Source organism: Pelophylax lessonae (genome assembly GCF_965119305.1).
Source record: "Pelophylax lessonae genome assembly, chromosome: 2".
In the NCBI taxonomy this organism is placed as follows: domain Eukaryota; kingdom Metazoa; phylum Chordata; class Amphibia; order Anura; family Ranidae; genus Pelophylax; species Pelophylax lessonae.
This window is the reverse complement of record NC_138769.1, coordinates 604,668,545-604,693,578: the sequence shown is the minus strand read 5'-3', so window position 1 is coordinate 604,693,578 and position 25,034 is coordinate 604,668,545. Positions and strand designations below refer to the sequence as shown.

At 40.9% G+C, this 25,034-nt stretch overlaps 1 protein-coding gene across 2 annotated transcripts in view; it reads left to right on the top strand.

Annotated features, from left to right (window-relative positions):
• Nucleotides 1-1,109: 1,109 nt before the first annotated feature.
• The window catches only part of ZNF740 (zinc finger protein 740), a 43,739-nt gene continuing 19,814 nt past the window's right edge, over nucleotides 1,110-25,034 (top strand). Inside the window, exons 1-8 of one of the 2 annotated variants that reach the window (XM_082244741.1) lie at nucleotides 1,124-1,229; nucleotides 7,702-7,763; nucleotides 10,949-11,058; nucleotides 15,667-15,843; nucleotides 17,770-17,853; nucleotides 18,745-18,868; nucleotides 18,947-19,065; nucleotides 22,061-22,137. In XM_082244741.1, coding sequence (XP_082100867.1) covers nucleotides 11,035-11,058; nucleotides 15,667-15,843; nucleotides 17,770-17,853; nucleotides 18,745-18,868; nucleotides 18,947-19,065; nucleotides 22,061-22,137 — 605 coding nt within the window. In that variant the 5' untranslated portion in view covers nucleotides 1,124-1,229; nucleotides 7,702-7,763; nucleotides 10,949-11,034. Of the gene's footprint in view, nucleotides 1,230-7,701; nucleotides 7,764-10,948; nucleotides 11,059-15,666; nucleotides 15,844-17,769; nucleotides 17,854-18,744; nucleotides 18,869-18,946; nucleotides 19,066-22,060; nucleotides 22,138-25,034 lie in introns of both variants that reach the window. The other variant, XM_082244742.1, reaches the window with a different exon arrangement.

Genomic DNA, 25,034 nt, shown 5'->3' with positions numbered 1-25,034 from the left:
GGGTAGGGAATTTTCACGGTATGGTTTTTTCACGGAACACCGGAGCCATCAGTAGCAGGAAAAATGATCAAATCCCCTTTGTTGCTGGATAGGAAATCGAGTGAGGGCAAGATGGCCCCCACTCTACTCTATGCTCTTGGAAGACCAGAGCAAAGTCAAACATCACTTCCACCCAACAGCCTTAAAGGGACAAATTTTTTTTTTTCTTAATAAAAATAATTTAATTTTTTTTTTTTTAATTGCTTTTAAGGGTAAATTTGAGATCTGAGGTCTTTTTGACCCCAGATCTCACAATAAATAGGTCCTGCCCTGCTTATTTCTATTACAAGGGATGTTTATATTTCTTGTAATAGGAATAAAAGTGATCAATTTTTTTTTTTTAAAGGGACAATGTAAAAATAAAAAGTAAAATAAATAAGAGAAAAATAAATAAAAAAATGTAAAGTGCCCCGTCTCTCTGAGCTCGCGTGCAGAGGTGAATGCATATGCAAGTCACTCCCACATATGTAAACGGTGTTCAAATCACACATGTGAGGTATCGCCGCAATCGTTGGAGCGAGAACAATACTTTGAGCCCTCGACCTCCTCTGTAACTCTAAACTGGTAACCTGTAGAAAGTTTTAAAAGGCCGCCTATGGAGATTTTTAGGTACCAATGTTTGTCGCCATTCCACGAGCGTGCGCAATTTTGAAGCATGACATATTAGGTATAAATTTACTTGGCATAACATTATCTTTTACATTTTAGAAAAAAATTGGGCTAACTTTACTGTTTTCTTATTTATCAATTCAAAAAAGTGTATTTTTTCCAAACAGATGCGCAGATGCGCAAATACGGTGTGACAGAAAGTATTGCAACAATCTCCATTTATATATATATAATAATTTTACATATATATATATAGAAATAATGTTTGGGGTTTCTAAGTAATTTTCTAGCAAATATACTGATTTTTAACTTGTAAATGTGACATGACTTTTTTTTTTTTTTTTTAAAGTAACATATCGTTTTATAGGCCAGCGCTTTCCCGCTCAGGCTGCCTCTTGTAAGATGGCGGCTAAGTGCGGACAGGCAGGCAGTGCGCATGCTCCGCCGTACCGGAAGTCCCGGGGAAAGATTCCGGAGCAGCGGGAGAAGTGGGATCCGAGGCAAGTCGCGGAGGGACAGAGATCTATGGTGTAGGCTTGGAGTGTGTAGACTTCTTCTCGGAGTTCTGTGGATGCACAGAGGTCCCTGCAGCCGCTGGTAACATACGAGGGGGAAATGGAGAGGGTGGGCGCAGCCTGTGGGCTCTGCTGGGAGTACAATAGGCAGCACGATGGTATCGTCCAATTATCATTATTATAGATGGGGGAGGGGGTGTGGGGTGTTATTATTTGTAATGTATGTCTGTCTGCCTCTTTCCCATTGTACATGTAGAGCTGTGTGTGAGACATAGAGGAGACCCCCTTACCCCACCCCCCTCCCCCATAGAAAGCTGTGTGGGGGCTGCTCCCCCCACCCCCACTGCACACTGCCTGCTCTGTGCTCCTCAATGGCCACTCACCCACATTATATCCCCTTTATAGGGCACCACACTGCTCCCATCTTTGTTATCTCATGGTTACTGGTGGTCACATCCTGCACAGATCCCTCTCCAGGATCCATTCTGTGTATACAAAAAGTTCTCTATGCAGTCACCTTAACCACTTAAGCCCCGGAAGATTTTACCCCCTTCCTGACCAGGGCCTATTTTGCGATTCGGCACTGCGTGACTTTAACGGACAATTGCGCGGTCGTGCGACGCTGTACCTGAATGAAATTGACGTCCTTTTTTTCCCACATACAGAGCTTTCTTTTGGTGGTATTTGATCACTTGTGCAAGTTTTGATCATGCGCTATAAACAGAAAGAGTGTCAATTTTGCAAAAATATCAATATTTTTTTCAAATTTTTTTATATGAAATTCCCCAAAAAAAATGTAAAAATCTAATTTTTTTTTAACATTTTAGGCCAATTTTTTTTTTTTACCATATGTTTGGTAAAAAAAAATCGCAGAAAGCGTATTTTGATTGGTTTGTGCAAAAGTTATTGCGTTTACTAACTAAGGGAAAGATTTTTGTTGTTTTTTTTTTTTTAATGCGTAATAGCGGCGATCTGCGTTTTTTTTTTTTTTTTTTTTTCATGACTGCGACATTGGGGCGGACAGATCGGACCCTTGACTGACATTTTTGACACTTTTGGGGTTACCAGTGACATTTCTACAGTAATCAGTGCTATACATATGCACTGTTACTGTAAAAATGACACTGGCAGTGAAGGGGTTAACTTTTTTTGAGAGGGAGGGGTTAAGTGTGTCCCTAGGGGCGTTTCTAACTGTGATTGGCTGTGGCTTGATGTGTAAGAACAGTGATCAACGGTCCTACATAGTAGAACCGTATGATCACCATTCTTACACAGGGGAGAATGACAGGCGGCTTTGTTTATATTAGCCGCCTGCCTTTCTCCCGGTGTAACGGGACGATCGCGAGTGCCCGGCGGACATCGGGTCCACTGGGTACACGCGCGGGAGAGTGCCTCCGGCGGCGCTCGCTCCCGAGAGCCTCACAGCCCTACGTCGCTTTGTCTGTGAGGGGCTGACTGCCGCCGTAAATAGTCGTGCGGCGGTCGGCAAATGGTTAAAGCGCTACTAAACCCAAAAACATTACTATAAAAAAATTTGTGCGGGAATACCACCCATCAATCAGTGTGTGTGTGTGTATGTATGTGTGTGTATATATATATATATATATATATCTATATATATCTATCTCATTACATTACAAAACACAATGAATTAGCCGCTGCAAACACCGATGGTGTTCTCATGGCTATGGTATATACTTATTATTATTATTATTATTATTATTATTATTATTATTATTGTACAGAATTTATATAGTGCTAACAATTTATGCAGCATTTGCGACAAAAGGGTAGACAGTACAAATACACTTTAATACAGTAGGAATCAGAGGGCCCTACTTTCTGCAAATAGTGATGCTGCGCTGCTAATACTACTATGCAATAAGTATGTGATCTCTTCAATAAATAAAAGTGTGTGTGTGTGTGTGTGTGTGTGTGTGTGCTATATATATATATATATATATATATTATAATACACACATACACCAGCATAAACAATTTCAGTGATTGACATACAATATGTTGCCAAAAGTATTGGGACGCCTGCCTTTCCATGCACATGAACTTTATTGGCATCCCAGGCTTAAGGCCCGTACACACAAGAAGCTAAGTAAAATTTTGTCCGACAAACGATCTGCTGATTATCGGATCGTTAGTATGGTGCTTTCCACAGCTGATTATGAATTTTTGTACGACAAAAACTGAATGTACATGCTATAAAATTTTTATCGTACGTCAACACAATGTCCGATTTTCATTTAATTAGTACAATTTTTGTCCGAAAAAAAAATCAGAGCAAGGCTAGGCATGCTCAGAAACTAAAGAACACATACAAAACAATTCAACACGTGTCATCACTTCTGACGTAGGATTCTGTCGTACGAGAATTTTCGTATGAAAGTAACCTCTTCACTTTCCATATGAGACTAGCATGCCACAATAAACTAAAGAAAATTTGTCCGATAATCTGATCGTGTGTAGGAGGGTTTAGCGTGTAGGGTTCAATATTGGGTTGGCCCACCCTTTGCAGCTATAACCTCTTCAACTCTCCTGGGAAGGCTGTCCACAAGATTTAGGAGTGTGTCTATGGGAATGTTTGACCATTCTTCCAGAAGCGCATTTGTGAGGTCAGGCACTGATTTTGGATGAGAAGGCCTGGCTCGCAGTCTCCACACAAATTCATCCCAAAGGTGTTCAATTGGGTTGAGGTCAGGACTCTGTGCAGGCCAGTCAAGTTCCTCCACTCCAAACTCGCTCATCCATGTCTTTATGGACCTTGCTTTATGCGCTGGTCCAGATCATTTGGTGGAGGGGGGATTATGGTGTGGGGTTGTTTTTCAGGGGTTGAGCTTGGCTCCTTAGTTCCAGTAAAGGGAAGGTGTCTGCATACAAGACATTTTGGACAATTTCATGCTCCCAACTATGTGGCAACAGTTTGGGGATGGCCCCTTCCTGTTCCAACATGACTGCGCACCCCACTAGGGGTCCACTTAGTCTATTAATGAGTGCCTTCTACTTTAAGATTCTCCTCTGTTCTGAGCTTATTCTCACCCAGGGTATGGAAACATTAAAAAGAGAGCCTCCCATAGTGTGATATTGTATAAAACTCTTAATTTATTGAACTTAAATTACTGCACTTACAATAAAACAACTTTTTCCAAACCTATAACCACGAACCTCAGGGTATCCCCTGAGGAAGTCTTGTGATGGTGACGTAGCACATAGGGCATGAGTGGAGGGACATAAGGGACCGGAAGTGATGTAAGCAGACGTGTGTTTGTCCGGTTCTTGTGGTTATATGTTTGGAAAAAGTTGTTTTATTGTAAGTGTGGTCATTTTATGGGAGTTTTATACAATATCACACTATGGGTGGCTTTCTTTTTACATTTCCATACCCTGGGAGAGACTGATCCCAGAACCTAGAGGAACATCTTCAAGGAATAGGCACCCGCTAATAGACCTACAACAGCGGAAATCCCAAATAGGAGGGCCCCTAGTGGAGAGAAACCATAGGAGGATTCATGATTTATGTTTAGATACAAGTAATAAGGATGTGAGAGTTCCGAGTGCACAGTTGTGACTGATTGCTACTACTATCAGATACAGAAGTTCTTTGAGCACAAGAGGTGATGGGCATAGAAAGGACATGAGACCGAATCTATATATTTTTTAGTTTAGTGTTTTATTTCCATTTACTTTTCTTGAAGAATTATGGAATATTTTTTATTACATAGAGCACAGGTGTCAAACACAAGGCCTACGGGCCGAATCCGGCCCTCCAGGCCATTTCATGTGGCCCTCGCACCTCTCCAACAGCTGCAGGAGTGCTCAAGCCCCTGTACTTTTTGCTTTCTAGCAATGCCTACAGGTTCTTCCCAGCAGCTGCACAAGATTAGGGGGGGTTCACTGTGACGTAAGGGAGGGTAAGGGACTCAACTTCTGATGGTGGTGAGGCTCTTAACATCTTATGTAAGGGTAGGGGATGCTCTGGACATCTAGTCTTACAGATACGACCGGCCCTTTTGAGGGCAATCATAATGCTGATGCGGCCCACGATTAAATTTAGTTTGACACCCCTGACATAGAGGATCTTGAATGTTATTCACTTACTGCAAGAACTTGGTTTATTGCAATTTACATATATTATAATCACTGGAATTGTTTGCTTGTTAGTGTGTATATATAAATCTCACTACTTCTATTTATTGAAGAGATCTCAAAGTTTGCATGGTAGTGTTAGCGGCGGAGAACCACTTTATTTGCTCATTTGTATCACACGTTTATTATATTGAAGCTTACCAATTTTCCTGCAAAAATATGTGCTTTTATTACTTTCTCCCAAAAGGTGAACTTTAAGTTCAAGTGTGTATTCTTAGCTTAAAGAGGTCCCTTCTATTGCTCTTAGCCTGCAAGAACTTCCTGTAATCTGACTTCCTGTTAGATGGTGGCTACGTTCTATCTCCAGTCCCACTGTATGTAGGAACATAGCCACCTTCTCTTGTTTGTTCCCTGGATGAACTAGGGACTATATAAGATTTGTAGTGGGCTTAGAGTAGTGCACATGACTGCAATTACCCCACACTGCTTGTTGATGTATAAACAGAAGTGAGAGGGAAAAGGAGAGGTTTTCTTATACCCTCACAGAGGAGAGTATAAGAAGACAGAAAACACTGAGACAGTAAGAGAAACAATGTCATGAAAATCAGTAAACAGGCCATTAAAGAGGAAGTAAACCCTCCTCTGACACTTCCACCTATAGGTAAGCCTATAATAAGACTTACCTATAGGTACTGTAAATATCTCCTAAACATGTACCGTTTAGGAGATATTTACCTTTGATGCAGCCAGTGACGGCGCATGCGCTCTGAAGGAACGGCCGATTGTGCTGTTCCTTCAGAGCCCCGTGCCGTGACCGTCGGCGTGCCCGGGAGTGACGTCACCGCGGCTCCGGCCAATCGGATGTCCGGATGCCGCGATCCCGGAAGACGGGCGACTGGACATGTCGCCCGTCATACAGGTAAGCGGACGGCACGGCGGGGGCTCGTTCTAAGGTAAGTATTTGATAATGAGCTAGTATGCGATGCATACTAGCTCATTATGTCTTTCTCTTTCAGGATGTAAAGAAAAAAAAAATGTTTTTTCTCGGTTTACAACCTCTTTAAGTAGTCAGTGTTAATTGATTACTTTTGGAAAAAAAGGATGCAAGATGTGGAAGCAGTCTTTCACAGTCCCCATGGTGTGGGCCATTCATAAAGTGTCTAAATCCAACAACAAACATGTAATATATTGCACCTTACCAGCTCTTGGGCCGCATCCACATAGAGTACTACATCTGTATAACTGAGAGCAGCGGCAGTGTCCCAGTTGACATGGAAGTGACTGCCTACATTGGGAGGCATGGAATACCTGTTCACCCCCATGCAGGCAGACAAGGCCCTCGCTAAGGTGTGCACTGTAACACTACAAATCTATAAAAGCACAATAGGGAAAGAGTATGCCAACTCACAATGGTAAGTCTGGTCTCTAATCAAAATTGCATGAACAAAAAATGAGGGCTGCAGCATAAATGCTTCAATCCATATAGCTATATAAATCCTGTATAATAATAATAATCTAGCAGTTACCTCCTATAGACACGTGGCTTTTATTCAAGGTTGAGTACAAAAATGTAATTGTAAAATGTAATATCAAATAATTATCAAAATAACTGACATTATGTATCCTCCACCACATGCCAGTAAAAAAAAAAAGTTGTCTAAAATACACACAGTAGCATCCAGACATCACACAAAGCACCCTAATAACTCATGATTGCATGCTAGCAGCTCTAGAACACCCCTGTGTATGAGGCATTACATGTGGTGGCCTTGTTCAAGTTTAAAGCTTTAAGTTCTACTGATCCTTCCAGTATCCCACTTCTTGAGCTAGGATGGCAACGCTCACCTACTATAAAGTGCCTATAGAAGAGCTGAATTGTCTCTCTAGCACAGTAAGTGTGTTAGCACTACCAAACCTCTTCCCCACTCTCCTCATTTGCACACCATGGCAGGGGTTCCTTCTGTAGTCATTGCACACTAGGTGTAATGTTGATCAGACTGCTTAAAGTAGTTGTAAACCCTTATATATATATATATATATATATATATATATATATATATATATATATATATACCCAGTGAAGTAACCAGCCTCCAGGGATGCACAGAGATGGCTTAGATCCAGAAGGCTTAAGTGGGGATCTGATGTCTTACACTGCACAGTATAGAGCAGAAAGCTGTGTGTAATCTGAGACTTGAGTGGAGGGAAAGGGCATCCCCCTCATACACATTCTCAATAGGGAAACATGCACAGCTGAGGCTTTCAATCACCTACTGTATGTTGGAGGGGGCAGGGCTTTTTCCCCAGAATTGTCTGTTGTTGGCATATGACTCATGCAGATAGGTGATAGAGGTGAGAGCAGATATAAATCATGCTTGTTGCTTTGGAGTGAGGCTAGTACACACTATAGAAGGATATACTTGTTCATTTTTTATTTCAGAGCTTTAACCACATTGCAGAGTGCGGAAAAGGACAACACTGGATTTCTGACGGGGCCAACAGGTATTTTTTTCTCCCCTGCACCTAAACAGCTGACAAAATGTTCTCATTGGTATAACAGATCTATATGGAGCATTTTGAGAAATGTATTGTTGGGGTTTACATGCACCTCACACTTTGGTTTGCCATCATTAAAATGTATGTAAACATTAACAATGAACTTCGTTTATTTGCTTCCTTTTGGTTTGTGGAATAGAAAACTTAGTGTTTTGCTTTTTCTTCAATAGGTGTGATAAGTGTGTTGTGCTGCCACAAATCCCTGCCCAGTAACTTCTGTAAACTACAGAACCCTTTTCACTTATATTATGAAGATAAGGGGTTGGGGGTTGTTCTGTAGGCCTGCCACTTCCTTTCCTAGGGTGACAATGCTGCTCTTTAATTGATAAAGTACAGTGAGTGTTGTCGACCTAGGGCAGGAAATGCTACTGGCAGGATCACCTGGTTAAAAGGGGGGAAAAAAGCGTAAAATGAAAACTAATGTAGCCACCTCATCAATGGACCAATAAACAACAATTTATTCTATATTTGTCTTCAAGTTCCATTCAGTGAAACGGCAAATATGACCCAACATGAAGGATCTAATGTGGTGGAAGTTGGGATTTCAACATGGCCATTCAAAAAAATATATATAATTGGCACATATTTCTCCAAATTGAATACACAAATGTCATGCCATGTGGAAATTTTAGGTCACTAATGTCACCATTATCCCCGCCCCTTTATGTCTGTGCAGATGTGAGGCTGGAATACTCTGCCTACAGCGTATGTTCAGGAATGGTAGCTGCCTTCCATGTTAGGCCAAACCCAAGCTCTTCCTCAGTGGGGAAACGGCTGTTTGGATACTGCAGTTCCAGAAGCTGCTGCTATTAAAAAAATAAAACTGCCTGTCTGACACTGACCAGTTTCAGGAGGCATTTAGAGGTGATTAGGAAAAATTAACTGGAATCTGATTTGCCCCCTTAATGACCGACCAGGCCATTGTTTTGCGATTCGGCACTGCGTTAATTTAACTGACAATTGCACGTGTGATACTGTACCCAAATAAAATGTATGTCCTTTTTTTTTTTTTCCCCCACAAATAATGCTTTCTTTTGGTGGTATTTGATCACCTGTGCGTTTTTTTTTTTTTTTTTTTTTGCGCTATAAACAAAAAAAGCACGACAATTCTGGGGGAAAAAAACACTATTTTTCTCTTTCTGTTATATATCACAATCAACAGGTACGCCGGTTTGCGCAGCCGAGCCAGCCTGCCGCAGTATATGTGCGGCTGGCGGTCGGCAAGTGGTTAAGGTTTATATGGGGTTAAAAAAGATATATTTCGCATTTCAGTTGTTGATATTTGTTTGCAGTATTCACTGACACTTTAGCAATTGTTATTTGCACGTTTATTCACACATTTGCTGGTATATGACAGCGTAGCACTACTGTTCTTTATCATTAAAAATCATGTACTTACCAGTACCCGGGGTCCAATGCTGTCTTTCACAGTCAGTTCTTACCGCTGCAGATCGCCTTCACCTCCATATTGGATACAGGAGCTGGCTGTGGCTTCCTGTGGACCACAGCAAGCTTTGCAGTGCACATGCGTGAGCTTGCGCAGCATTTTGTGAACAGTTCTACTGCCTCCTGGGACATGTGACGTGACATGATGTGTTAGATCATTGATTCTTCCTGTCAGAAGTTATCTGCTTGCCCATACTCTGACAGATCTACCGGAGACCTGCATGGCACTAGCAATCTGCTGATCGCTGGTGCAATGCTTTACAGGCTCCAAAACATAAAAAATAAATGCACATTTTTTTTACCTGCAAAAAATTAGCATCTTTTTTTTTTTTTCTAAAATGTTCACTTATCCTTTAACCACTTAAGCCCCGGAAGATTTTACCCCCTTCCTGACCAGGGCCTATTTTGCGATTCGGCACTGCGTGACTTTTAACGGACAATTGCGCGGTCGTGCGACGCTGTACCTAAACGAATTTGATCTCCTTTTTTTCACACAAACAGAGCTTTCTTTTGGTGGTATTTGATCACCTGTGCGATTTTTGATCATGCGCTATAAACAAAGCGTCAATTTTGCAAAAAATAACAATATTTTTCACTTTTTATATGAAATTCCCCCCAAAAAAAATGTAAAAATCTAAATTTTTTAACATTTTCGGCCAATTTGTTTTATGTTACATATGTTTGGTAAAAAAAAAATCGCAAAAAGCGTATTTTGATTGGTTTGCGCAAAAGTTATCGTGTTTACTAACAAAGGGAAAGATTTTTGTCTTTTTTTTTTTAACGCGTAATGGCGGTGATCTGCGATTTTTTTTTTTTTTTTTTTTTTTTTTTTTTTTTTTTTTTTTTTGCGGTACTACAACATTGCGGCGGACAGATCGGACCCTTGACTGACATTTTTGACACTTTTGGGGTTACCAGTGACATTACTACAGTAATCAGTGCAATACATATGCAATGTTACTGTAAAATTACACTGGCAGTGAAGGGGTTAACTTTTTTTTTGAGAGGGAGGGGTTATGTGTGTCCCTAGGGGCCTGATTCTAACTGTGATTGGCTGTGGCTTGAGGTGTAGGAACAGTGATCAACGGTCCTACATAGCAGAACCGTATGATCACTATTTCTACACAGGGGAGAATGACAGGCGGCTTGTTTACATTAGCCGCCTGCCTTTCTCCCTCTCCACCCGACGATTGCGAGTGACCGGCGGACATCGGGTCCGCCGGTCACACGCACGGGGGGGGGGGGGGTCCGTGACCGTGCTCGCTCCCTCCCTAGACCATCACAGGCTAGCGACGTAGTACTACGTCGCTTTGCCTGTGAGGGGCTGACCGCCGCAGTAAATAGTCGTGCAGCCGTTGGCAATCGGTTAAGTATAGTTCTTATGATTTATATTTTTGACCCAGCCCATTACAGCTGTGCCTGTGGGTTCTGTGCACCTTCTGCCTGTTGATCTTTGGGTAATTGTCTAAAATAGGTTTCCCTAAACTATTGCCATCATTTTCAAGATCAGGGTGTTGGTTGGGTCCAGTAGGCTAGCTCTCCATGTGCACATGCTGTGCATAGCAAAGGTTGGCTGTTCAGACAAAACAAAGATGTAATAACTCTGTAGCTACTTTTCTGACACTGTCTCTTCTCTAGGATTTAAAATTCATGCACAAGTTTTTCTGATTTCTTTTTTTCTCCAGGGCTGTTATGAACTAATTGTGACAAGAGATTTCAGAACAGATTCGTGGCCCTTTCCCCTGTACTGGACATTGACAAGGGACTCAAGATGGCTCATTTACACAGAAACGCAGTTAGTGCCACCCATTATATTACTGTTTACTATCCATGCTGAGAGGAGTCCACAGTTTTATTTTCTCATGAGTTTTCTATGGCCATCTCAACTTTTAGTTTTTGTTTGTTACAAAGTGATAGTGAAGTTCATACTAGCACATTATGACAGACATATCCCTCCAGTGCTGCAAGGGCTTCCATTTTCACCCGGTATGCCTTACGGGTTTGCAGACTCCAGCAATTCGAATTGCCGAGCTGCAATGACACTCCCATGCATGACACTCCCTTGCGGCACAGCTCTCTGGATTGAGGGCTCATTCAGTATGGTCTCAATCTAGAGCTCAGTGCACATGGCTTGGCGACATCAGTGGCTGCAGAACTTGTAATTATTTCCTTTGCAGGTTTAGGAGATATTCATTGTACTTACAGGTTAGCCCTAATATAAGCTACATGTGACCAAGCAGGATTTAATACTGCCTTCGTTTTAATGTTAATTGAATAGATTTGATCACCTGACTATACAATATTCTTTGTTTAAGTTCTAAGTCACAAGCAAGATCTAAAGTGAGTTTATTACTTTCCAGTGTATTGCAAAGTCTTCTGATGCAAACGTCACTACATTTCCCCTACTGTCACACTTGCATGAATGAGGTATCTTATGACACTACATTTATATTCCATTCTGCAGCCCTTATTCAGCACCCACTAGCTTTGGAGTTGAGACAGACTCCAAACCACTCCACCTCCAGACTCCACCTTTCATAAATTTGCCACTGCCCTGTAAGCCTTTAACTCTGTCGTGGTTGGTACAAACAGTTGCTCTGCACTGTATAGTTTGGGAGAAAAAGATTATATATTGCATAAGATTGTAAAGTGCAATTTGACATATTGCAAATATATCATCTGTCTTGTCTGCCAAGCTGTGAGCTTGGTGTTGATTTTTACAGCCAACACTTGGCTTTCAGGTAAAAGAGACACGGGCAGCTCTACAGGTCTCCAAAGGTACTCTCCCTCTTCCAGTGTCTGTGGGGTTTCTGTGGTAAACTACTCTAAAATTTAGAGCAGGAGGAGGTGAAGGGACATCCATTCCCCATCTCCCCTGCAACTAATGACCCTGGAAGTGACATGTACAACATCACATCTACATTCAGGGCTGACATTCCCAGGCTATTGTAGCCAGAAAAGCAGCTAATTAGGCATTGTCTGTGCTTGATTAGCTGCAGTGGAGGCCATTGCAGACATTAAGTGTGGGGGGGGAAGGAAGCAAACCAATGCAAATATTGAAAAAAAAATTTTACAACCCCTTCACATCGCAATGAAGCACATTGGTTTACATGTATGTGCATGCCCTAAGTTGTGCCACACATGAGATATTGGCTTGAATGTCAGAGTGAAAGCAATAATTCTGGGGTCCTAATTCATAGCTCTCTAGTCTGAGAACCTGTAAACTATTAAAGCAGCACCAATGGTGAGCATGGGGTACCGTATTTTATTATTTTTTTCAGGTGCATGTGATTTTAAGGCTCAACATGTTTGGTATCGCTTTACTTGACCCAACCTTTTTGTTTTTATATTTGACCTAAAAATTGGATATTTTATTGTGTTTGCACCAAAATGTATTTAAGCCCCGGTTCACACTTATGCGATGCAGGAAGGCTGTGGATTCGCAGCCTGTTCCCACATCGCAAACGCACCCCCGGCAGCTCACACTGCCATATGCGATACGCTGGGGGTGTCAATGTAATCTTAACGACACCCCCAGTTTGATCGCATATCGCAGTGCGATCTTGCAGTTCGCACAGGATCGGATCGCACAAGTGTGTACCGCTGTGCGATCCGATCCTGATGCGGCTGCAAAAAAGGGTCCTGTGCGTGTTTGCTGCGGGTGCGGTGCGAATTTAGCCATACAAAGTGTATGGCTAAACTCGCACCGCACAGCCGTTCGCTTGTAATGAAGGAGCAGTGCGCTCCGACATTACATGCGAACCCCGCAGCCGCACAAATGTGAACCGGCTCTTAGTGTATTTTTTCCTGAAAATGTGTTTGATAAACAGTTGCACAAATAACGTGTAACAAAAATTGCAACTACCATAACTTAATTCTACAGGGCCTCTGCTTTTAGAAAATATATAATGTTTGGGGGTTTAAGGTAATTTCCAGAAAAAAAAAATAGATTTTTTTTTTTTGTATTTTTTGTTTTTGCTTTTTAGAAAATACAGATTTTAATGTGTGTGTAACAAACAAATTACCCCAGGATAAAAGTGGAAAAAAAAAACCTTTGCTGAGAAAATACAGAGGTAAACATTTCTGAAAACATCATTTACCCAACTACAGTGGATATAAAAAGTCTACACACCCCTGTTAAATGTCAGGTTTCTGTGATGTAAAAAAATGAGACCAAGATACATTCAGAACTTTTTCCACCTTTTAATGTGACCTATAAACTGTACAACTCAGTTGAACAACAAACTGAAATCTTTTATGTGGAGGGAAGTGAAAACTAAAATATGGTTGCATAAGTGTGCACACCCCTAACTAATACTTTGTTGAAGCACCTTTTTGATTTTATTACAGCACTCATTCTTTTTGGGAATGAGTCTTATCACTATGGCACATCTTGACTTGGCAATATTTGCCCACTCTTCCTTGCAAAAACACTCTAAATGTTTCAGATTGCGAGGGCATCTCCTGTGCAAAGCCCTCTTCAGATCACCCCACAGATTTTCAATCGAATTCAGGTCTGGGCTCTAGCTTGGCCTTTCCAAAACTTTAATCATCTTCTGGTGAAGGCATTCCTTTGATTTGGATGTATGCATTGGGTCACTGTCATGCTGAAAGATGAAGTTCCTCTTCATGTTCAGCTTTCTAGCAAAAGCCTGAAGATTTTGTGCCAATATTGACTGGTATTTGGACCTGTTCATAATTCCCTCTACCTTGACTAAGGCCCCTGTTCCAGCTGAAGAAAAACAGCCCCAAAGCATGATGCTGCCACCACCATGCTTCACTGTGGGTACGGAGTTCTTTTGGTGATGTCCTGTGTTGTTTTTGCGCCAAACATATCTTTTGGTATTATGGCCAAAAAGTTCAACCTTGGATTCATCAGACCATAGGACAGTTTCCCACATGCTTTTGCGAGACTTCAAATGCGTTTTTGCAAAATGTGGCTGGACTTGGATGTTTTTCTTTGTAAGAAAAAGGCTTCCGTCTTGCCACTCTACCCCATAGTCTAGACATATGAAGAATACAGGAGATTGTTTTTCACAGTACTTGCCTCCCTGACCAGTTTTCTTCTCGTCTTTTCATCAGTTTTGGAGGGACATCCAGTTCTTGGTACTGTCACTTTTGTGCCATATTTTCTCCACTTGATGACTGTCTTCACCGTGTTCCATGGTATATCTAATGCCTTGGAAATTCTTTTGTACCCTCCCCTGACTGATACCTTTTAACAAGGAGATCCCTCTGATGCTTTGGAAGCTCTATGCGGACCATTGCTTTTGCTGTAGGATGCAACTAAAAATGTATGAAAAGACCTACTAGAACTGCTGAACTTTATTTGAGGATATTCAGAGGCACTTTAAATAATGGCGGGTGTGTACTGACTCCTATTTTAACATGAGTTTGGGCCGATTTGACCTCAAATCGCATGCCAAATCTGCCTATGGCACCATCCGAATCAGTGCGATGCCGACTTTGTGGCGCTGCACCAATTCTCAAAAGTAGTTTCTGCACTACTTTTAGCGACTCCAGGGGTGATTTTAATAGATATCTGTGCAAGAACCCACACAGATGTCTGTCAAATCACCCCTGAAGTCGGACTTAAATGCCAGTTTGAAATCCCTCAGTGTGAACCTAGGCTGAATGTGATTGCTTAATTCTGAACACAGCTACATCCCCAGTTATAAGAGACTTATAACACTTATGCAACCACATTATTTTAGTTTTTTATTTTTACTAATTGTCTTTTTTTTAACATCCCAGAAACCTGATATTTTAACAGGGGTGTGTAGACATTTTATAGCCACTGTATTTCTGACCACTGTACCTGCTGAATAAGAATGTAGGCAGTGAGTCAGAGTTGCTATGAAGGACTTTGGATCAACTTGTCAGCCAGTTAATTGACATTCCAAAAACCGATGGTGGCAGCTTCCATATTTTCTTAGTACAGGTTTTATTTATACACAAAATAAAAATGGCCTTTGGCAATAAGCATATGGTAGTGGGAAATCCACAATCGCATACAGCTGAAGCCCAATGAATCAATCTGGTTCCTAAATGTTTTAACCCAAGAACCACATTTTTAAAAATTGTTACTGTACTGGGACCCAGGAAGAGAATAATTAGCAATACCTCAACAAAGACAAGTAACCATGGCCGAGTAATAATAACACACACACAAATAGTAAAGCTATGTGTCTCCTCTCAAGTATAAGCAAATAAGAGAAAAGCTAAGATATTGGTAATCAATAATTATACTTTTATAACAGAATAGATTCCTACTATGTTGCATATAGTTGTATGCTTAGACTCGAATTGGGTTTGCTGTTGGATGTTCTATTGTTATATCTGTAAATGTTTCTGTAGAATTTTTGTTGTACTTTATGTAAAAGTAACAATGTAATTGTTGCAGCGCCGCCTGCTGGGCTGTGAAGGAATATCAGGTTTGAGTCTGCTGCACTCGGCAGCAGGTAAAAAGCTGGGGATGTTGAGTGCCAGCCTGTCGCGTACCATGGGGAGTGATGAAGGAGAAGATGACGACGATGATGATGTAGAAGAAATAACTGAAATCTCAGACACAGAGGAGTCGGTATGTTATAAAGTAAAACAGACCAAAGTTGTTACGTGCTGCTTGTAATCATTATTTGTTTTAAGGTAGAATTCCAGGCCAAACCTAACAAGTCTTAAAAATGCCCCTCCCTCCTCCAGCTCCAGTCTGGTCATGTGATCTCTTTCTCCATTGTCAGTTGGCCTCAGCTGGTGCAGGGGAGAGGAGGGAGCTCTGACAGTGGATGGAACATAGTATCCAGTGGGTAACATTACCACTTCAGGCTTTACCGGCCATTGTCCAGTGTTCTCTCCTCTCCCTTGCAGCCGCCACTGGCTGACTCAGAGTATCACAGAACCAAGGTGGACTTTAACAGGTAAGTATATACATCTTTATCCTCCTTACATGGAGTAATCATCATAGGTGTTAGAAGTGGGAGGGAACATTTTTAAGACTAGTTAGGTTTAGCCTGGAATTCTACTTTAAATACAAGCCTTCATTTATGTTAGAACCTTAGTGGAACTAAAAATGTTAGGTACTTTTAAAAGTGTTCATGAAAGAATCATTATTGTTCGATAGTTACTTTATACTACTCAGTTCAATAGATTTATTTAAAATGGACATGCTTCTCTTAACCACTTCAGCTCCGGAAGGTTTACCCCCTTTCATGACCAGGCCATTTTTTTTAGGTTTCCGGCACTGCGGTAATTTACCTGACAATTGCGCCGCTGTTCACAAAATTGATGTCCTTTTTTTTTTTTTTTTTTTTTTTTTTCCCCCACAAATAGAGCTTTCTTTTTGTGGTATTTGGTCACCACTGCGGTTTTTATTTTCTGAGCTATAAAAAAAAAGACACTACTTTCTGCTATAAAAAATCTAATTTCTTAATCAATTTAGGCCAATATGTACTCTGCTACATGTTTTTGGTTAAAAAAAAAAAAAAAGTTTTAGCGTCTACAAACTATGGGATTTTTTGTATGGAATGTTTATATTTTACTAGTAATGCCAGCAATTAGCGACTTATAGCAGGACTGCGATATTGCAGCAGACAAATCGGACACAGTGACACTTTTGACATTTTTTTGGGGACAAGTGACACTAATACAGTGATCAGTGCTAAAAATATGCACGGTCACTGTACTAATGTCACTAGCAGGGAAGGGGTTAACATCCGGGATGAGCAAAGATTTAAATGTGTCCCTTGGGAGTGCTTTCTAACTGTGTGGGGAATGCTTTAACTGTGGGAAGACAGAAATCTGTGTTCCTGCTTAGCTTCCCTTGTCACAGAACAGCGATCTGCCTTGTTTACATGCCTCTCCCAGGATTGGACATCGAGACCACCGGACCCGTTGATTGGTTCCCGCTGTGTCCAATTACAGTGGGAGCTGGTGCGCGCTGCATTCCAGGAAGCATGAAATCTCATACCCGTTCATGAATTTGCGCAGAAGAGCCACCACCCCACAGTTATATGTACATGGGGCGGTTGGCAAGAGGTTAAAGGGTATCTAAAAATCATATTTTTGCTATTACACTTTTTAAAAAAAAAATTCAACTTTAATAATCAACAGGACAAAGAGTGATGGTAAATCCGCAATTTTATGTGGCACTGGAGCCAGGTGTGGGGAAATCTTTCACCTTCTTTAGTTAAATCTAAGAGGCGGTATTTTGTCTTCACTATGGATAGATTTTAAATGACGACTTGTCACTTTGGAAGAGAGTAAAACTCTTGCCATTGGAACATAAAATAAGGTTGATTTACTGTTTTACTGTGACTGTCAGTACAGGGTTGAAAGTAAATATAACCCTTGCCACCCTGGTTTCTCCTGGCTCGTACATCACTACAGATTTGTAAGGGGGTGGTAGGAATCGCAGTGGTAGAGCGAGTACTTGACAACCTGAAGACGAATCAGCAGTGTAGCAAAGGTCCATATTACTAATTCAAATTTTTATTTTTGTTTTCTATTGTAGGAGTCACGTAAAGAAGCTCCAAAGCCAATCATTATAAGAGACCAGCCTACTTTGGTTTCCAAAGCTAGCAAAAGCCACAAGAAGGTATGGATGTTAAGTGACAGAGAATTGTGTTTTCTCCTGCTTTTTAGATTGAAGAAAACAATGGGGCAATCTGTGAAATCCTAGTTACATAGTTAGTGAGGTTGAAAAAAGACATCAGTCCATCCAGTTCAACCCATGAAGTGTGTGTGTGTGTGTTTGCTGTTAACCGTACATTGTATACCCCTGTATGTTGTGGTCTTTAAGGTGCCCATCTAACAGTTTTTTTGAAACTTTCGATGCTCCCTGCTGGTAAGACTGCTTGTGGAAGAGAATTCCACATCCTTACTGCTCTTACAGTGAAGAACCCCCTGCGTATTTTAAGGTTAAACTCCCTTTCCTCTAGTTTTAGTGAGTGGCCACGTGTCTTATTGTATTCCCTTTCTCTGAATAGTTTGTTCCCTATGCTAGGGTTGCCAGCACAGTATTTGTACATTGATATCATATCCCCCCTCAATCGTCTCTTCTCCAGAGAGAATAAGTTCAGTGCTTGTAGTCTTTCCTCATAGCTGATGTCCTCCATTCACCTAATTATCTTTGTTGCCCTTCTCTGGACTCTTTCCAATTCCAGCACATCCTTCCTGAGGACCTGATTTTGAAATATTAGGTGTTTTGGAAAATAGCTTTATATTTCTTACATTTACATTGTTCCTATATTTTCTGGTTTTCATATATTGTACAAACTAAATGTGCATTCTCACTTGGCCTGTCTTTTTTTTTTTTCTTTTGACTTTTACATATGGCTTCTCGACTGTATGTGTAAAAACTAAGATATCGTTTTTTTTTAACTTCTTTATTATGTGTAAGATCATTTATTACCTGATCATAACCATATATAGAAAAATTATAAAACATTTCAAAGACTATAGTCCCATCATCAATCCTATTTTGCAGATTGTCTTAGCAGAGGAGAACAGTCCATACTCACTACATATACCCAAGAATTTCGTCTGCGAGCACTGCTATGGGGCCTTCAGGAGCAGCTACCATCTGAAGAGGCATTTGTACATCCATACAGGTAGGGTAAAAATGTGCTTCAGACTTAGATAGTGCCTTGCCTGGACTATATCCTCAGTGATAAAATCTCATTTTGTAGGAGAGCGTCCATATGAATGTGACATGTGCGATATGAAGTTTATTCAGAAGTATCATTTGGACAGACATAAACGGGTCCACAGTGGAGAAAAACCGTACCAATGTGAGCGATGCCAGCAGGTAATCTTCTCTTCTATACTATACATCTCATTTTTTGCTGTTGTTTTCTAGGTTCTAGGAATAAATTGCTAAACCTGAGATATAAGAAGTCCCTATAATTTATCTGTGGAGTGCTTCATTGTTCTTTAAATTGAATTCCAGCACCAACCATTAAATACCATCATATGGTATGCCTTTATTATATTATGTACTTAACATTCAGACTAAGATGTTAAGACCTGTCTGTCTATTTTTGTCAAACATGTTACAATTTTCAAATACCCAGTAAAGAAAAGGTAGCCATTCAATGTTGTGCACTAGGACATAGCCTTCTAGCATGCAGAACATGGGATTAATGAGCTACAATGCTCCTGGTTAGTCAAATTGCTGTAAAATATCAAGCTTACCGAAAATTGTCCATAGTCTTTTTGGTTTATGGGCTGTCGGTTTAGTGTTAAGACTCCATTCACCCTACCGCGACTTGTCAGGCGACTGGTCAGCCTAACAAGTTGCGCTCCATTGTGTGCTACGGGAACCATTCTAATAGGAGCGACTCAAGTCGCTCCGGCTTAGAAAAGGGTTCCTGTACTACTTCGGGGCGACATTGGAGCGACTTGCATAGACATTCTTTATATGAACTCCGTGCAAGTCGTGCCGTAGTCGCGATTTCACAGGTTGCTCCGAAGTCGTGCCACGTTAGTGTGAACCGGCACTAACTGAACGAAAGGCCCGGGAAGTATTGCTGTCACTTCAATGTTCACAACGATATGTAGCGTAGTCATCCTGTTTTTACAAAGATATGTATGCTGCATATGCGTGGAGGTAGGGGACTTTAAAAGAAAAAAATAAAATAAAATTGTTATCACATAGGGGGCCAAAAGCCCGGGATGCATGGCGGTGGCAGCCAGTTAGGAAAGGCAGTACCTTCGCAGGCTGTGGAAATTAGACCAGCTACACCAAAAAAGCCCAGTGACGGCTAACCAGATTTAAACACACTCCTGACTGCTATGTGCTTAACCCCTTAAATCCTTCAGCTTTAAGGCATCAACCCCCCTCCCGCGGCCACCTTCCGCTGCTCCGCTCGGGTCTCCCGTCCCACCGAGACCCGAGTGTCCGCCGGCTGGCCGAAGACCTGAACAAGGCCGGCATCAGATTTAGTAACCCAGAAGCGATGTCATGACTAATTTTAACCACTTCTGGACCGGAAGGTTTTACTCCCTTCGTGACCAGGCAATTTTTTAGGTTCTGGGACTGCTGTAATTTAACTGACAATTGTGCGGTCATGCGACGCTGTACCCAAATAAAATTGATCTTTTTCTTCCACACATAGAGCTTTCTTTTGGTGGTATTTGATTACCTCTGCCGTTTTTTTTTTTTTTTTGCGCTATAGGCAAAAAGCAACAGTTCTGAAAAAAATATATATTTTTTTTACTTTCTGCTATAAAACACAAAAATGCAATTTTTTTTTATTTTTTTATTTTTTGATCAGTTTAGGCCAATATGTATTCTGCTACATGTTTTTGTTAAAAAAAATCCCATTAAGTGTATATTAATTGGTTTGGGCAAAAGTTATCACATCTACAAACTAGGGGATAGATTTGTCTTATTTTATTTTTTTACTAGTAATAACGGCGATCAGCAATTTTTTTTTTTTTTTTTTTTTTGCTGGACTGCGACATTGCAGCGGACAGATCGGACACCTAACTGCCACTTTTGAGAGGACCAGTGACATTTCTACAGTAATCAGTGTTAAAAATATGCACTGTTACTGTACTAATGACACTGGCAGGAACTCAAGGGACGATAAAAGGGTTAAGTGTGTCCTTACTAGATGAACATAAAGATTTGTATTTCTGAATAGCATGAACACAGATTCCCTGTGTTCATCTCGGATAGAACGGCGGTCTGCCTTGTTTACATAGGCAGACCGCTGTTCTGTCTCTTTTGGGACGATTTGCTGGTGGCTGGCGAACATTGCGTCCATTGGACCCGCTGATTGTCTCCCCCTCTGGCCAATCAACTCGCGCGCCTCTACTGGCTATTGCATGAAGCGATATAAAGGTACGTTGTTTGGCGTAATAGAGCAGACCTGATGCAGTAGAAGTGCGGCAACTGGTTGGTAAGTGGTTAAACAGTATTCCTACAGGACTGTTTGATTTCAGGTCATGTTCATTTTTTTGGGACGAAAAACCAGTATACTGGTAAAAACACTACCTAAGTGCATACCTAATGACATTTAAACTTTAATAATGACTACCATTTTAAATTAACTATCGAAGGAACAGACGCAGATAGCTTGAGTAAACATAAAAAAAACCATTTAATTCATAGACCTGTAAAAAGAATTGCAGTACTCACCTCCAACCTGTAGCTGTCCTCATCGGCTGCCGCCAGTCTTCCTGGCTGAATAATGTTCATGGTTCTTCAACCAAATTCCTTTGACTGTGGGACACTTGCACCGTTCAGTGCGGTCGTAAGGACCTCCCACTGTCACCAGTGGAGAAGAGGAATGACGCATGACTTTGCTAGACCAGCCAAAAGACTGTTGGAAAAAATGTGAGGGGGTTGTGGCAGCACTGGAGTCCTGCTTTTATGGGCCATGTTTTTTTTTAAAGCGTGTATAATTCCCATGATTTTTTTTTTTTTATCTACTTTGGCTTCAAAAAGTTAAATTTTTTTTAAATTTTATTCTGATGAAAAAATCAACTGCTTTGGGTTCTTACTGGGTGTACAAGTCGCCACTTTTAAATGCTAATCAAGTTTTATTTATTGGACAATAAAAGATTCAGAATATTTCTTGCATGTCTATTTGACTGTATTTACATAATAACTTTGGATGGACTAAGCCTGCCTTTTAGACGAGAACTAGTCTATGCATAGGTTCACCAGCAGTGTAAAATTCTGCCCAGTCTTTTTTGTGCAGGTAGCTGCTACTGTTTAGTAATCTGTTTCATCAACTGGTTAATGATCTTATCTGCTTCCTTCACATAATCTGTGTTCTTTCTTCTTTTGTAAGGCCTTTTCAAGGACAGACAGACTTCTGAAACATAAGCGGATGTGTCAGGGATGCCACACCAACATTGCCGAGACAGAGTATGTGTTGTAATGTATACATTTCTACTGGACGCCATGTTCGCTACATCATACGTTACTTCTCTTACCCAGGAGTTTTATCTTGAATCCTGCTATTTCCAGCATCTGAAAAGGCTAACCCAAAGCAAGGGGACTTGTCATAAAGTGATAAACATACAGTATGCTCCTTATCGGCATTATATCACAATAAGTAAACAATTGCCTATCTTTAGAGACCATAGACATAGCTCTAAGAATGATTTAAAATGGAACCTGCTCCAGACCACTCTGAGTGATCATCTAACAGTCACGTTCAGGAAGTGTATATCCTTTTTTATAACATACACTCTTCTGATTGAAACAATGACCGTATAAGATTATCAAAATATTCAAATAGGTTTCCTTTCACCGACCTTTATAAACTCTTCTCTATTTTTACAAATAACTACGTAGTGAGAGAGGCATTTAAAGACACTGGATGTACACAGAATTCCGGCGTTTCACGAGAAAGATTTAAAGACATTCAGTGAACTCTGTACTAAGCCAAATACTGTGTGCGGAATATTTTTCAGTGGGAACACTCTTACACTTAAGACTTTTTTTTTTTATGCTTTGAGACTATTGACCTTCTCCCCCCCCCCCCCCCCCCCCCCAATGTCCAACAGCAGTGGGATTTTATTTCATGATGACTGTATAAATTGATTGAAGTTTCCAGTGGGAATGACTAGTGTTTCTACTTGTAAACTCGATTTTTCTGCATTTTGTTTACCAATTACTGTAAATATTATGTCTTGCTGATAAGGCCCCGTTCACACTGGGGCGATCCGACTTCCAGGGGCGACCTCCGAGGTCGCGGTGCGAGCAGCGCGCCACGACCTCGGAGCGGCCGGCATGGACTTCATAACATTGAAGTCTATGACGGTCGCTCCGGGTCGCCCCAAAGAAGCTCCGGACCCTTTTTCTATGTCGGAGCGACTTGTGTCGCTCCTATTAGATTGGGTCCGCAGCTTCCCTATGGAAGGCGAGCTGTGAGGCGACCAGGTCGCCTCACAGGTCGCCCCAGTGTGAACGGGGACTAAGTGAGATTGTTAAAACCTGTGTTCCAAAAAGTATCTATTGTACATTTTTAACATCCCAAGCATTTGTAAATAGTATACTGCAATGCAATCATTCCCTGATAATTGCTACTATCCATTGTGCAGTCATTTTTGGAACTGCTGAGCAAAATCAAGACTGTTATTGCTATTATCTTTCTGAAAATTATTGTTGCCTGGCTATTACACTGATCCTCTGTCCTTATACAGTGATGTGAAAAAGTATTTGCCCCCTGATTTTTTTTTTTTTTTATTTGCATATTTGTCACACTTAAATTATTCAGATCATCAAATAAATGTTAATATTACACAAAGATAACATGAGTAAATACAAAATGCAATTTTCAAGTGATGGTTTAATTTATTAAGGGAAAAAAGCTGTGTAAACCTGTCTGGCCCTATATAAAACCGCAATTGCCCCCTAAACCTAATAACTGGCTGTGCTATCCTTGGAGGCAACAACTGCAAAGTCTTTCAAATCGCTGTGAAGGAATTTTGGCCTGCTGTTCTTTGCAGGGTTGTTTTCATTTAGCCACATTGGGTGGTTTTAAGCATGAACGCCTGTTTAATGTAATGCTGCAGCATCTCAATCGGATTTAAGTCCGAACTTTAACTAGACCACTCCAAATCTTTTTTTTTTGCCATTCAGATGTGGACTTGCTGGTGTGTTTCTGATCATTTTCCTTCTGCATAACCCAAGGGGGGACAGATACTTAGGTCCAGGCATATTTTGGACAGCTTTTTTCCCTTTTATAAATTAAATCATCATTTTAAAAACTGCTTTTTGTGTAATATTAAAATGTGTTTAATGACTTGAATCATTTAGGTGTGACCAATATGCAAAAAAAATCAGGAAGGGGGCAAATATGTTTTCACAGCACTGTGTCACTGACACTGAACTATTATACAGATCAGGAAAGTCCCAGTAAAGTGAGGACTCCTAATCTGCTGACTTGTACTGGATTAGTGACTCAAAATATTGAGGTTTAAGCCTCCGCAAGACAGACTGGCAGTTAGCTTTTACGGACTGGGAAGTCACCAATGGCAGCCTCCATGTGAGTTTCTTTTAATTGTACCATACCTGTTAGGTTCAGAATTATTTATTCTAAGGGGAAAATTAATGAGTCCAGATCCACCATTCTCCACTTTTTTTTTTTTTTTTTTGTTTTTACTTCAGAGAAGCCCTTGCTAAAACCAATTAATTGGGGGGGCATTCGGAAAATTGCTATTATATAGGTGGTCAGTGGGAAGACTGCCCCCTTACTGTAGTGGTCAGAATGCCTCTTACAAGCAGTTGAAAAGATAATTGGTGTTATTTATGCTGCTGGCTCTGCCAATAGGTGTTCACCCTGGAAACTAGTCAGGCACCATCAAATTTTAAGAGGAATAGGTCAGAGCTCATGGCACCCCTAGCAACATTTGGATGGACCCTGGTTGAGAAAGGCTGGTCTAGATCATGAAAACTACAAGTATACTGCCTTTTTAAAAATTCATAATTTGTTCTTGTGAACTCAAGTGTTTTCCTGTACATTTTGTCATGAGTTCTTAGTGAACTTAACCACATGAAAGCTGCTTAAACGTATATGACAAGGTCGTGTCCTAGTTTCAAAAACTGAGCACTTGCCATAGCTCTGTGTATGAAAATTTGATTTTTCTCAATTGTTCATCATGGGACCTGGACTGAGTATCCATATCCTTAGGGTTATGCTGCTGCCTTTGGGAGATTGGACACTGGTGAAATAATACTGTAAGGACTGCCTAGTTTTACCCCTCCCACACCCAGTATGACTCTGTTTTTTGCTAGCATTCTAGGAGACTGGAGGC